The 14829-nt window shown below is 45.0% G+C and overlaps 2 protein-coding genes across 2 annotated transcripts in view; both read left to right on the top strand.

Annotated features, from left to right (window-relative positions):
- LOC144213350 (uncharacterized) overlaps positions 1-13774 on the top strand; it is a 324366-nt gene extending 310592 nt beyond the window's left edge. Inside the window, exon 3 of the transcript XR_013329938.1 lies at positions 12461-13774. The gene's annotated coding sequence lies outside the window, so the exon portion shown is untranslated. The remainder of the gene's footprint in view (positions 1-12460) is intronic.
- Positions 9750-12467, top strand: LOC144213376 (uncharacterized). Its single transcript, XM_077741803.1, has 2 exons — positions 9750-10609; positions 10727-12467. Exons 1-2 carry the CDS (start codon positions 9833-9835, stop codon positions 11624-11626), a joined length of 1677 nt encoding a protein of 558 aa, XP_077597929.1. The 5' UTR covers positions 9750-9832; the 3' UTR covers positions 11627-12467.
- Positions 13775-14829: the final 1055 nt, after the last annotated feature.

Here is a 14829-nt window from a genome sequence, read left to right as displayed (position 1 = left end):
ATGCGTTTGTTACGATCTCGCCGCGTAGTGCGACGCGATCGTAGGGTAAGTTGAACCCAGATGCAGAGTCGCCGAAGAAATGGAAAGGTGAGGCATATCTGTAGCTCTTGTAGGTTGATTTAATAAACGGGGTAACATAACTTAAACAACTTGGCTTGACCACTCATTACAAACGAAAAGAACATGCGGCGTGGCGTCAATGGAAACAGCAATTACTACGAGCTTTAACAGGAAACTAAACCAGAACTAAACCAGACGATCCGACCGCGTCCCATGAAAATCATAATGCTTAAATACCAAAAATAATCTAATCACGTAATTAGTGACAGCTGATAGTTATCGTGACGTCATGCCAGGAAAGGCAATCCAGCGACTCCTGACAGTACATCCCCTCTAAGGGACGGATTCTAGACGTCCCAAGGTCAATTACAACATGAGAAACGGGAACAAGCAGGGAGGGTGGGTGGGAGATCTAGAATTGTCCGGTGGTCTTCCACACCAACCCAAGAACAGACGGAGAGGTCGCTCCGGCGGGCGTCCGCGCCAGCCAGAAACGAGACAAGTCAGTGGCAGGTCTGGCGGGCGTCCGTGCCGGTCAGAAACAAGACGGGGCAGAGGCAAGTCTGGCGGGCGTCCGTGTCGGCCAGAAACAAGACGAGGCTGTGGTCGATCCGGTGGGCGTCCGCGCCGGCCAGAAACGAGACGAGGCAGTGGTCGGTCCGGCGGGCGTCCGCGCCGGCCAGAAACGAGACGAGGCAGTGGTCGATCCGGCGGGCGTCCGCGCCGGCCAGAAACGAGACGAGGCAGTGGTCGGTCCGGCGGGCGTCCGCGTCGGCCAGAAACGAGACGAGGCTGAGGTCGATCCGGCGGGCCTCCGCGCCGGCCAGAAACGAGACGAGGCTGTGGTCGATCCGGCGGGCGTCCGCGCCGGCCAGAAACGAGACGAGGCAGTGGTCGGTCCGGCGGGCGTCCGCGTCGGCCAGAAACGAGACGAGGCTGAGGTCGATCCGGCGGGCCTCCGCGCCGGCCAGAAACGAGACGAGGCTGTGGTCGATCCGGCGGGCGTCCGCGCCGGCCAGAAACGAGACGAGGCAGTGGTCGGTCCGGCGGGCGTCCGCGTCGGCCAGAAACGAGACGAGGCTGAGGTCGATCCGGCGGGCCTCCGCGCCGGCCAGAAACGAGACGAGGCTGTGGTCGATCCGGCGGGCGTCCGCGCCGGCCAGAAACGAGACGAGGCAGTGGTCGGTCCGGCGGGCGTCCGCGTCGGCCAGAAACAAGACGAGGCTGAGGTCGATCCGGCGGGCGTCCGCGCCGGCCAGAAACGAGACGAGGCTGTGGTCGATCCGGCGGGCGTCCGCGCCGGCCAAGAACGTGACGAGGCTGTGGTCGATCCGGCGGGCATCCGCGCAGGCCGGATACAAGACGAGGCTGAGGTCGATCCGGCGGGCGTCCGCGCCGGCCAGAAACGAGACGAGGCAGTGGTCGGTCCGGCAGGCATCCCAGCTGGTATCTTAAGTCTTTGCCAAACTGCCTGCCTTCAGGAAATATTAGAAGTTTAGTACGGTCGGGCACCTTACCCTGTTTGCTCGGGGGGTGGACAACCCTCCTCTCCCAGGAACCCGGATCATTGCTTCTCTGGACGTCGCCGGCCCCGTCCTCCAGGGGCACCGGCGAATTGCCACTCTCGACGTCGCCGGCTTCTTCATCCAGGGACTCCGGCGAATTACCACTCTTGACGTCGCCAGTCCCTTCTTCCAGGGACTCCGGCGAATTACCACTCTTGACGTCGCCAGTCCCTTCCTCCAGGGACTCCGGCGAATTACCACTCTTGACGTCGCCAGTCCCTTCTTCCAGGGACTCCGGCGAATTACCACTCTTGACGTCGCCAGTCCCTTCCTCCAGGGACTCCGGCGAATTACCACTCTTGACGTCGCCAGCCCCTTCTTCCAGGGACTCCGGCGAATTACCACTTTTGACGTCGCCAGCCCCTTCATCCAGGGACTCCGGCGAATTACCACTCTTGACGTCGCCAGCCCCTACTTCCAGGGACTCCGGCGAATTACCACTCTTGACGTCGCCAGTCCCTTCTTCCAGGGACTCCGGCGAATTACCACTCTTGACGTCGCCAGCCCCTACTGCCAGGGACTCCGGCGCATTGCCACTCTCGACGTCACCTGCTTCCTCCTCCAGGGGCACCAGCGAATTACCACTCTTGACGTCACCGGCCCCATCCTCCCGGGGCAACGGCAAATTGGCACTCTCGACGTCGCCAGCCCCTTCCTCCAGGGACTCCGGCGAATTGCCACTCTCGACGTCACCGGCTTCTTCCTCCAGGGGCACCGGCGAATTGGCACTCTCGACGTCGCCAGCCCCTTCCTCCAGGGACTCCGGCGAATTGCCTCTCTCGACGTCGCCAGTCCCATCTTCCAGGGACTCCGGCGAAATACCACTCTCGACGTCGCCGGCCCCGTCTTCCTCGAGCGCCGGAGCATCGTCGCCACTTCTGGGCGGGCAGGCGCTGGACGGGCAGGCGCTTGGGAGAGCGGTGCTTGGGAGAGCGGTGCTAGGGAGAGCGGTGCTAGGGAGAGCGGTGCTAGGGAGAGCGGTGCTTAGGAGAGCGGTGCTTGGGAGAGCGGTGCTTGGGAGAGCGGTGCTTGGGAGAGCGGTGCTAGATTGGCCGTCAGTCACCAGAAACCTGATCCGTGGCTTCGGTACGGGTGCGACCGGCGACCCCAAGGGCAACGGGAGTAATTTGCGTGGCCTTGGCACAGGAGCTTGGGGCACTTGAAACGGCGCGCTGGGCCGAGTAACTTCGGCCACTTGGACAGGCGTGGTCGGCCGAGTGACTTCGGGCACTTGGAACGGGGAGGGCTGCATAGTCCTTAGGAGCTGCTGGTACAGCGGGGTCGGCCGAGTAACTTCGGGCACTTGGAAAAGCGTGGTCGGCCGAGTGACTTCGGCCACTTGGAACGGGGAGGGCTGCATAGTCCTTAGGAGCTGCTGGTACAGCGGGGTCGGCCGAGTAACTTCGGGCACTTGGAAAGGCGTGGTCGGCCGAGTAACTTCGGGCACTTGGAAAGGCGTGGTCGGCCGAGTAACTTCGGGCACTTGGAAAGGCGTGGTCGGCCGAGTAACTTCGGGCACTTGGAAAGGAGCTTGGAGGAACGTGGTCGGAAAAGGAGCTTGGAGGGACGTGGTCGGAAAAGGAGCTTGGAGGGACGTGGTCGGAAAAGGAGCTTGGAGGGACGTGGTCGGAAAAGGAGCTTGGAGGGACGTGGTCGGAAAAGGAGCTTGGAGGGACGTGGTCGGAAAAGGAGCTTGGAGGGACGTGGTCGGAAAAGGAGCTTGGAAGGACGTGGGCGGGCGCGTAACTTGGACAGTGGTTAGTGTGTCCAGGCATTGCTTTCGCTTCGCTCTACGGCGTGGCGCTCGGCGCCTCCTCTGGGAGGACTGCACAGCACCCCCGCCACCACGCCGCGCCCCACAATTGGTGGCCAGCCCACTCTGCAATTGCTGGTCGGGGTATTTGTAATAGGAATTATCGGGGGAACAATCGGGATAATCCTCCTCCAGTGGAAGGTCTCGGGGTCCGAATTGGTCAAAGAATTCATCATCGGATTCCGAAACGCCAGCGAAAAAATCAATTTCCTCACTGATGTCCTCCTCACCAGAGTCTTCAGGCTCCCTCCATGGTGAATCAATACCTCTGGGCATAGGCATAAGATAACTTGGGCGGCCTCTGGTGGTTGTACGCACCTGGGCCTCATGATGAAACGGTAAAGGCTTCCCAGGGCGGCGTGCATAGCAGTGGTGGGGCGTATGAGTACGCTGCGGCTCTAACTCTCCTCCTAGCTGTGGCTCATCTCTAGCGATGATGTGCCTGAGAACCCCGCACCACGGTGTGTCCATTACAAAATTCCTAAACGATTCTGAGGGGTTACTTATACATTCCAAGCAGTCCGGTGTCTTCGAGGTGGATGGTTTGCGGCGTCGCCGAGTGCGTCGCCGCGAGCGTGGGTGGCGCTCCGCTGGGTCCATATTGGTTGGATCGTGCTGTTACGATCGCCGCCGCGTAGTGCGAGGCGATCGGAGGGGAAGTTGAACCCAGATGCAGAGTCGCCGAAGGAATGGAAAGGTGAGGCAGGTCTGTAGCTCTTGTAGGTTGATTTATTGAACGGGGTAACATAACTGCAACAACTTAGCTTGACCACTCATTACAAACGAAAACAACATGCGGCGGGGCGTCATGGAAACAGCAATGACTACGAGGATTAACAGGAAACGAAACCAGAACTAAACCAGTACTACACCAGGACGAAACCAGACGATCCAACGGCGTCCACAGAAAGTCACAATGCTTAAATACCAAAAATAATCCAATCACGTAATTAGCCACGGCTGATAACTACCGTGACGTCATGTCAGGAGAGGCGATCCAGCGACTCCTGACAGCTATTGCAACAAGCAGCCGCTTTGAACGGCGCACTATGTCAAAATGATGTTTTAATTTTAATTGGATAATAATACATTCAATTTACAAACATTTATAAACAGTACATTTGGCAATAATTTCAATAAATCTTAACAAATACTCACAATATGTGACAGTTATTATTTATTTTATAAGAGGTAAACTTCTCACCAAATTTGATAAAGATCAGATGGACAGTTAAAAAAAATGTTCATGTTCACCCAATTAGCATGCAATTGATAGATTTTAACATTAGGTGAATAGGAATTTATTGACTATTATTTAACGTTGAGTGAATAGGGGATTTTCTAAACCATTCAACCAATCTAATTGAAATTTGATGTGTTATTGCCACTTATAAAATAAACAATAACTGCCAATTATTGTGAGTATTGCTTTAGAAATGGAAGAAATATTGCCAAATTTCAATTCTCATCATGGATTGACTATGCCTATAGTCTACATTAAAGTTATATCCCTGTGTTTTGATGATGCAAAGACAAATCAGAGCAATATCAATATAATGCTGAGATAGTGTACTGTTAGTTGATAAAAGTTGTGAAATATTTATATATACATATATATATATATATATATATATATATATATATATATATATATATATATATATATATATATATATATATATATATATATATATATATATATATATATATATATATTTATAAATATAATACATGAGACTTTTTGACAGTCATAAACAATTTTTCATATTCTTAAATTGTAGTATTTTTTAGATCCATAATTTAAAAGTAAAAACACCTGAAAATGTCTATCATCTCTCATCTCATTTCTGAACAGCTTTATCCTCTCTAGGCACATGAAACCCCTGCATACTAGAGCCAATCCTACCTGTCTCTGGGCCAGAAGCGGGGGACATGTTGAATCAATGGCTAGCTGATCGCAGGGCACAAGGAGACGGACAATTACGCATGCAGACACCCATACCTAGGGAGAATTTAGAGTGTCCAGTTTACCTACCATGCATGTTTTTCGTATGTGGGAGGTAACCAGAGTAATCCAGAGGAAACCCACACAGGCACAGGGAGAACATGCAAACTCCACACAGATAGACATGACCTGGCTTTGAACCCATGACCCCAGAGCTGTGAAGCCAACACGCTAACCACTCATGACACTAGAGGCACAGCTGAAGATGTGTGCATTTAATTTAATATTCCTACACTTTTAAAACACAAAATTATCTGAATTCTTGAACATTGTTACGCTTTTGATATGCAAAAATGGGTCTCATAAAAAAATCATAATGATTAACGCAAAGCTTGAGGCACCCATGGTTTCATATTTTCATATTTTATTTTGTCTTCCAGGTTAGTGAAGAGCCATAAGCACTAGGAACAAAAGGAAAATCAGGGTAGAATGAAATATTGCCAGTGGTGGGATATGAACCCACGCCTCCTGAGAGACTGGAGCCTATATCCAGCGCCTTAGACCGCTCGGCCACACTACCTTCGTTAGTAAAATGCGGGAATTGTGCATTAATAAAAATTATTGTACCCCATACACCCTTATATTTAAATATTGAAATATGTTATTTGCTACTTGCAATAAGATAAAACACAATGTATGATTTAAAACAAATGTTCTTAAAATTACCTAACTTTTTCTCAAAATGTAGCTGTTCGATTTAGTGTCACGGCTAACTAAACTCGAAATGGACTTCGAGCTGCTCTCTTCACGCTGTGGCATTAGGAGTCCAAATTTAACATTATCGCCCCCTCTGTTTAAAATCTGAATTGAGAACCTGGCATGAGGTACTGAGAAGTAGGGGGCGATAATGCTACAGTACGTTGGCTGCCAACAACCGTAAAACCTCATGAGGAAGAAGAAGGGGTGCGGTGTTCATTTCTGCATGGCTATCGATTTTAACTTTTTGTTTGTGCGCCTCTTGTTTCTCCTCAATTTAATTGAACTTAAATGAAACTAAACCTCGACAACATATTCAACATCGAATAGTTTGTGGAATCGGAGGCCAGTCCGTTTTTTCTTCAATCCGTTTTGGGAGTCGTACTTTAGCCTAGCCTAGCTGGCGGCTAACAAAGGAACACGTCGTCTGCATCAGAACGTCGTCAAGCGAACACAAAAAAGTGTGAAAAATGCCCGCGAGAACGACACCCTTTGTGGAAAAGTTTCAGATGGAACTTTATGGCGTGAAAGAGGATCTCTCATGTCATCAACATTCTATTGTTAGCAAAATGATGCAAGTTAAAGTTGTTCTTCACAAACTCGAAGGTACGTTCACTTTAGACGACCATTATTGCATAATAGACCAATATATACTTTATGTTACACAATTAATATTTTATAATGAAATATTTAACGGGGTGGGCAATGTTGTTTCTGATCGTGACTTTATTGAATGAATCGAAGCACGACAGCGCTCAGCATTATTACTAGAGCTGAGAACGTGTTACAACGATAAACCACTTGATGTCGCCAGCTTTCCAAGATTCACGCCTTTAATCTGCAACATCTTCCTTTCGATTACTGTTCTCATACCTGTCAATTTGTACGTTTTATACGTATGTTATACGTTTTCTTACCATTTCAAATCATGTACGCCGTACACCGACTTTTGTACGGGGAAATAAAAAATATCGCCAATATTTATGAAAACCGATCTCAACGAGACCGTTTTGGCTGAAATCCAGATAGTTTCGTAGGCTGGTAGCCAAGACGCTACTGTCATCGATCGTTACTATTGTCACGGTATACCAACAAAAATTATCCTCAATCGTATGTATTGTTTTAGAGGTGTGTACGGCAATATCAGTAGAGGATGACATGCACATGCGTAGATATACATAGAGTAAATATCATGGAAGCAAGCATGGAGGAGCCACATAGTGAGAAACGAGTTACCGCGAGTAAACCTACGTCATACGGTGTTTATACGTTTTTGGGGGGTTTGTACGGGGAATCATAATCATTTATAACGGCAGAGGTTGACAGTTGTGTTCTGTAACTTTAAAGTAACCTTGTATTCACATAAAACATTGCTGCCAACCATGATGTATTGTTCTGAACATGAAATATTCTTGTACAGTGGTACCTCAACCTACGACATGCTCGTGGTACGATGAAAATTTAGATCGAATAATTAGCCCGCGATATGATCAAAATGTCGGGATGCGACCAAGCAAGGTGGCCATGACATGAGAGGCTGATTACCATTGTAGCACAGTCTTTTTTGCCGCATCTCTTTCGTATATAACCGATATCTACGGGCTTTTGTGTAAAGTTACATTAAATATATCTTTGAGTGTGTCTATATATTAATCTAAGTTGATTTAAATTTGTTTGTTCGTCTACGAGTGGGTTGTGGATAAAGTACAAAGCAAAGTAAATGGGATCATTAAGAATCATCAAATTAAATCATTAAGACAGAAAAGCAGCAAAAACACAAAACGCGCAAGAGGAGCTACATGAACAGCGCCATCTTGGTTGCGGTAGCAAAAACGGATCCAGACTCAAATATGTGTTAAAAATTGGAACCACACACAGGAGGTCTCCCACAAGATGGGGAACTTCTGCAGACTGTGACCGAGGTAGTGAATATGCAGAGTCACTTTCCAAGCTTATCCACACAGTTCCTCAATAGTCTGGAGCTGAAGACAACAGTAGGAGAGTGGAACTCCTCGACTCCGTTTCTGGCCTGGTAATTATGAGGCCCATGATGGAATGATTGGTCAGAGGTGTTGCTTATTCTCCTGGCACTTTTGTCCTGCGCCGAATATCCACCGGTATTGAGGTGTTGCTCCTATTGCTATGTATTGTAACAGCTAGTCCCATGTGTATGAGAGCGTAGGCATGGCTGAATGGTTCCAAAAAAGAAGTTGCAGAAAGAAGCCAGTCTAACAGAACAAGGAAAGTTGTAAAAAAACAAAGTGTAAAGTACAAAGTAAAGTAAAAAGGAATGTATTAAGAAATATTAAAATGTCATTAAAAGAAGAGAAGGGCTGTAAAACATAAAAGACATAAGAGTGGGCAGAGCTACTGCCACCGCCAGCCGTGTGAAAGGCGCCATCTTGGAAAAAAATAGATGAACTAAACAACGAGAGCAGCGATCAAACAATGATCTCAAAGTTGCGGCCCGAAGGCCAAGCCTGGCCCATTACCACTCCGTGGTGCGGCCTGCGAAAGTAGTTAAACATTTAATGCTAAAATTCAAATGCAGCTTATAAATAAATAGAATATTAACGATCATCAGAGATCATCACTACATCACTCCGCACAGACATTAAGGTATTGAGGCAAGAGCGCTTCACCTCATAGAACTACCAGTACCATCAGAGGAGGGGATCGAGACCACCTTCGAAGGCAAGAAGGCAGAATACTTGAATCTGGCAGCCAAGTGCCAGAAAATTGTCTGGAAATGCACCATCTAACCAGTCGACGTTTGCTGCCGAGGCTACGTTGGTCTTCTCCCACTGTTTTTGATCCCTTCATTCATTTTCTGATATGCTAAATCTTGTTATGGGGGTGCTTGAGCCTATCCCGGCTGCCTTCGGGCCAGAGGCGAGGAACACCTTGAATCGGTGGCCAGCCAATCGCAGAGCACGAGGAGAAAAACAACCATTCACGCTCACACTCGTACCTAAGGGAAATTGAGTGTCCAATCAGACTTTACCTCTATTTCAATCTCATTAATCCTCCAAATAATAACAGACCTGCTACTTAATAAAAGTCAATGCTTTTTAATGTGTCCCCTTTGGTGAAAGCATTTTTATTAAATGAAGATCTAAAACATAAAAGAGAATGTTTACAATGAAAGGGCTCCAAAAAGATTTTACTAATTCTAAGGAGATATATCACCAGTGAAGAAACTTTAATGACCAATAGTCCCTTACTTTGAAAAATGCACCTATAAACAGTTTTCAACTCGTGTTGCTGTTGAAGAGAATAATACAGTAGTAAGTACTGCATTGAGACAAAATGAATGTATGGCGCTCCCTTCCGTTTGGTTTCATTTCTGTGAACAAGAAATTCAGTCATTCTACAATTAGAAAATGGTTAATCAATTATCTTTGTGTCTTTGCAGGTTTCGGAAATGATCTTGGTGCTGATGGGCAGGAGTCTGTTGGCCTTGAAGAGGAATTTGAGCTCCCCCAAATCAAAGAGGAGAAGCTACAGTTCTCTCAACAACAAATGGGAGACGAGCAACATTCAATCAAAAGGGAGGAATATGATTTCACCCAGTCACTTGGTGAGTTACTGAAGAAAGATGTTTTGGGTGTGGCCAGTGGAGGGGCGGAGCCTGCAAACACCAAAACAGGCCCCCTAATTAAACAAGAGGAGCAAGAGTTCCCTCAACAACAAATGAGAGACGAGCAACATCCAATCAAAAGGGAGAAAGATGATTTCACCTGGTCACTTGGTGAGTTACTGAAGAGGGAAGATGTTCTGGGTGTGGCCAGCGGAGGGGCGGAGCCTTCAAACACATCAACTTGGCCCCGAATTAAAGAGGAGGAGCCAGAGTTCCCTCAGCAGTGCAAAAGAGAAGAGCAAACTACAATCAAAAACGAGGAATGTGTCAAATGGTCAACTGATGAGCCTTTCAAGAGTGAAGATGATATGGGTGTGGCCAACAGAGGGATGGAGCTTCTGAGCGGAAGCTCAACAGAAGGATGGCGAGCAGAACATTTCATTGCTCCTTCATCAGATGGCAACGACCTGCTTTTTGACAATGTTGATGTTGCCAGCGGAGGGGCGGAGCCTGCAAATACCAAAACATGGCCCCTAATTAAAGAGGAGGAGCAACGGTTCCCTCAAAAACAAATTGGAGAAGAGCAACTTCCAATCAAAAAGGAGGAAGATCATTTCACCTGGTCACCAGGTGAGTCCGTGAAAAGGGATTATCTGGGCGTGGCCAGTGAAGGGGCGGAGCCTGCAAACGTCTCAGCATGGCCCCAAATTGAAGAGGAGAGACCAGAGTTCCCTCAACAGTGCAAAAGAGAAGACCAACCTCCAATCAAAAACGAATGTGTCAAATGTTCAACCGGGGAATCTTTCAAGTGTGAAGATGATCTGGGCGTGGCCAACAGAGGGGTGGAGCTTCTGAACGGCAGCTCAACAGAAGGATGGCGAGCAGAAAATGTAAGTTCTCCTTTATCAGATGGCAACAAGTTGCTTGATGATGATGATGATGATGATGATGATGATGATGAAGATATGAAAAATCCCAGCGGTGACAAACTCTGTAAATGCTTTCAGTGTGGCAAAACCTTTGGGAAAAAGTCTTCTTTGAAAAAACATATGAGGAGCCACACGGGTGACAAACCATTTTCATGCTCAGTTTGTGGTCAAAGATTCACACAGAAGGAACACTTAATTTGTCATGCAAGAACACACACTGGTGAAAAAACATTTTCGTGTTCTGTTTGTGGTCAGACATTTGCACGGAAGGATAAATTTGAAAGACACAAAAGAACCCACACAGGTGAAAAACCATTTTCGTGTTCAGTTTGTGGTAAAGCATTCACAGTGAAGGGAAGCTTAAAAAGACACGTAGTAACCCACACTGGTGAAAAAACATTTTCGTGTTCTGTTTGTGGTCAGACATTTGCACGGAAGGATAAATTAGAAGGACACACAAGAACCCACACTGGTGAAAAAACATTTTTGTGTTCAGTTTGCAGTAAAGCCTTTTCTACAAAAGGAAACTTAAAAACCCACACAAAAACCCACACAGGTGAAAAAACATTTTCATGTTCAGTTTGTAGTCAAAGATTCAGAGATAAGGGAAACTTAAAAAGGCACATAAGAACCCACACAGGTGAAAAACCATTTTCATGTTCAGTTTGTGGTCAAAGATTCACAGTGAAGGGAAGCTTAAAAAAACACGTACTAACACACACAGGTGAAAAACCATTTTCATGTTCAGTTTGTGGTCAAAGATTCACAAAGAAGGCAAGCTTAAAAAGACACCTAGTAACCCACACTGGTGAAAAAACATTTTCGTGCTCAATTTGTGGTCGACGATTCATACACAGGGAAAGCTTAAAAGCCCACCTAAGAACCCACACTGGTGAAAAGCCATTTTCGTGTTCAGTTTGTAGTAAATCATTTTCTCACCAGCAAAACTTAAAAAGGCACATGAGTACACACAGGTAAAAAGCCATTTTTCTGCTCAGTTTGTGGTCGGACATTTTCCCGAAAGAGAATTAAGAAGAACACTTATTAACCCACACTGGAGAACAATGTTTTCCTGCTCAGTCTGTGACCACAGATGCGCTACAACAGCCCAATTAAAAAGCTACACAATTCAAAAACATTTTCCAGGCGCAGTTAATGTTCCAACATTTTCACATAAGGGAACCTAAAAAGAAGACTCAACAACCCACACAGGAGAAAAGCACATTTTTGCTCAATTTGTGGCAGGAATATCTTAAAAACACAATTGCCCACATTGGTCAGAAACCCTTTTCCTGCTCAGCTTCTTGCCAGAGATAGAGTCGTAAGGATAGGCTTAAAAGATGCAAATGTGTTGTGACAAGCAATAACCAAGGATGGATTTGCTTGCTTTATCAAATTCTGTATGAAAGATCATTGTAATCAAAGTATAATTGTATTTTGCATTCTGAAAATCATGTTTACACTTTTTAATGTGTAATAACAATCCACACTTCAAATACATTATTACCTTAAAATACTAGTTCATTGCGGGATTGAGCTACTATGTCAATTGACTCGTATCTCAAGTCAATTCTTCCCATAGAAATGAACAAAATATAAATTAAGCCATTTCCATCCTAAAAAAAAACATCAAGTTTGTTCTAATTTACTACTGAATCATTTGGGAACCATCCGGTAGGCTCATATCTCAAATTTGTCTCGTATGTTTGAACACTAGTATGTCAAGGTATTACTGTACAGACGCTCCCCTACTTACAAATGAGTTAGGTTCCGGGCGCTTGTTCATAAGTTGAAAGTGTTCATAAGTTGAAGGTGTTCATAAGTTGAAAGTGTTCATAAGTTGAAAGTGTTCATAAGTTGAAAGTGTTCATAAGTTGAAAGTGTTCATAAGTTGAAATTCTTCAAATTGAAGTTGATTCAGTGCTATATTTTGCATTATAATTCATGTTTAATGTCTATATAAGTATATTGAGGGTTTATATAAGTGCATTTGTATGTTTAAGGCTTGTATAAGTAACCGGTATTGGTTTGTACTGAAAAAAAATCATTTAATAAAATGGAGAGAATACATACATTAGAGAGAGATTTACTATAAACTGGCCAAAAGAAACTATCTAGAAGCTATCTTCTTTTTTTTCATCATAAATGATGCGGTAGCACTGTATGGCATCATTCAATTGATTTGCAACCTTTGTGCAACGTTCAATGTTTAGGTCCTGCCGCTCGATCTCTCTGTTTATAAATGGTACTGACGGTCGAACGATTCAAGTTGTATTCCCGTGCAACGCTCACCACTTTCTCACGCACATCAAGCTTCTTTATTATTGCCACTTTGGTTTCAAAGGAAATGGCTTGCCTCTTCCTTGTACCTCCCTCACTAGAAGCCTTTCGCTTTTCACCAACCATATTGAATAATGGATGCACCGGATATTTAATGATAGAAATGAAAAAGGTTCTTTGCGCACCGGATATACGCCACGCACTTCTGCATTGCAACGAACTGGGCAGAGGAAGGTAGATGCTGGGTGAGCTGAGCTCTCACAGAGCCAGGTGTCGGTATTTGCGGCGGAAAAAAGCACTACTCACAAAAAGCAATTCAAAATCGAACTTATGAACATTTTTCGACATCAACGCAATTTGCAGGTATGTTCGTATGTACCGTTTGTTTCTAAGTTGAATGTTCATAAGTAGGGGATCGTCTGTATAATAAAATTGAGTGTTGTTGAAGATTTTATATACTTCACAATTCTATCCGAAATAGTAGAGCCTAAATTAGGAAATTACAAAGTAAATAACCAATAATGTGATGTAAATAATATGGAAAATGTCTTCACAGTTAAAAACGAAATTTGAAAATTGCTGTATTTGTCGATTGAGTGTTATTCAAACATAGTCCATTATAATGAAAATAATTGATATATTGAATCAAGGATCTAAGAAACAGTAGAAATATGGTTTGAAAGAATGAATTTTGTCAAAATGAATAAGCAGTACAATGTCCTTATACTTTTGTCATATTATAAGTTATCTTGTCATATTTTGTGTACTTCCAATAAAGCTCTCTTTTTGGTGAAAATAATTTTGGGGTCTTTTTGTTGAATAAAATGAGCCTTCCAAATTCAACGGTGACAAAAAAGAGGGGCGTTATTTGCTTAGATTCAAAACGTACTTTTTAAGTTACGCTTCAAAATAACACATGAAACTAAGGGAAGGGACTAATTTAAACTTCAATAGGGTCAATTTAAGTGACTAAAATGAGGAATACAATAACAAAAAAAACGAGGATCCAAAAGGATGTGAGTGTTCTTCTCTCGTATTTCTGGCAGTTGGGCGCAATGCTGCCACTTAGCGGCGACACGGGGTTTCTGTCAAATCAATACGATAGTTCTGGAAGTGTTTTAATTTTTACGGGGTTTTAAGGCAATTCGCTTTTTATTTCACACGTTTTATTTCTTCTTAGCCTCATGAACGAATCCACCAAAAGTATAGGAACAGAGCATTTGTTCCATTTCCTTTCGAATTTTATGAACGAAGGCTGAAACCTAGCTTAGCCTAGCTTTAACCTGGCATAACTGCGACATAAGGGGACAAACAAGGCGATTAGGATCAACACATCACCGAGCAGGCTAACAACAAACACAAAAAAATTGTCAGATAAATGTTTTTATATCTCTCATAACTCTCAAATAGATGATCATTTGAATATTTATAGATTTATTTTCACCCTCCGTGGTTGAGGTTCATCATGTAAACACAGTCGAGTCTGATATTGGTTTTCGGTTACGTGACAACTCGGAGTCAGCTGACCCAGTTTTAATGTCAAAAACACGTTTTCCTGATGTTCACGTATACCAAAACTTTGTTTTGGGCTTTTACACGGGTGTACGGTTCGGTTTTATCAGTTGTACCGGAGGACAATATGACACCTCTAAACCAGGTATAGAGAACCTAAGGCTCGCGAGCCATATGTGGCTCTTTTGTTGGGTGTGTATGGCTAATTTATAAGCTAAAAGCCCAGCTTTAATCATTATTTTGATATCATTAGACCCCCGTGTGAATGCATACTCGTTGATTATCATGGATTAGCAGCAGTGTAAGAATGTTATTAAAAGATTTAAGTGAGTTTTGTACTTTTAAAAGCGGTGTTTTTTTTATTTGAAATTCTGAGTATGGCCCCCAAG

Source organism: Stigmatopora nigra, chromosome 20 (assembly GCF_051989575.1).
Source record: "Stigmatopora nigra isolate UIUO_SnigA chromosome 20, RoL_Snig_1.1, whole genome shotgun sequence".
NCBI classification, from domain to species: Eukaryota; Metazoa; Chordata; class Actinopteri; order Syngnathiformes; family Syngnathidae; genus Stigmatopora; species Stigmatopora nigra.
This window is presented reverse-complemented; position numbering and strand designations above follow the sequence as displayed.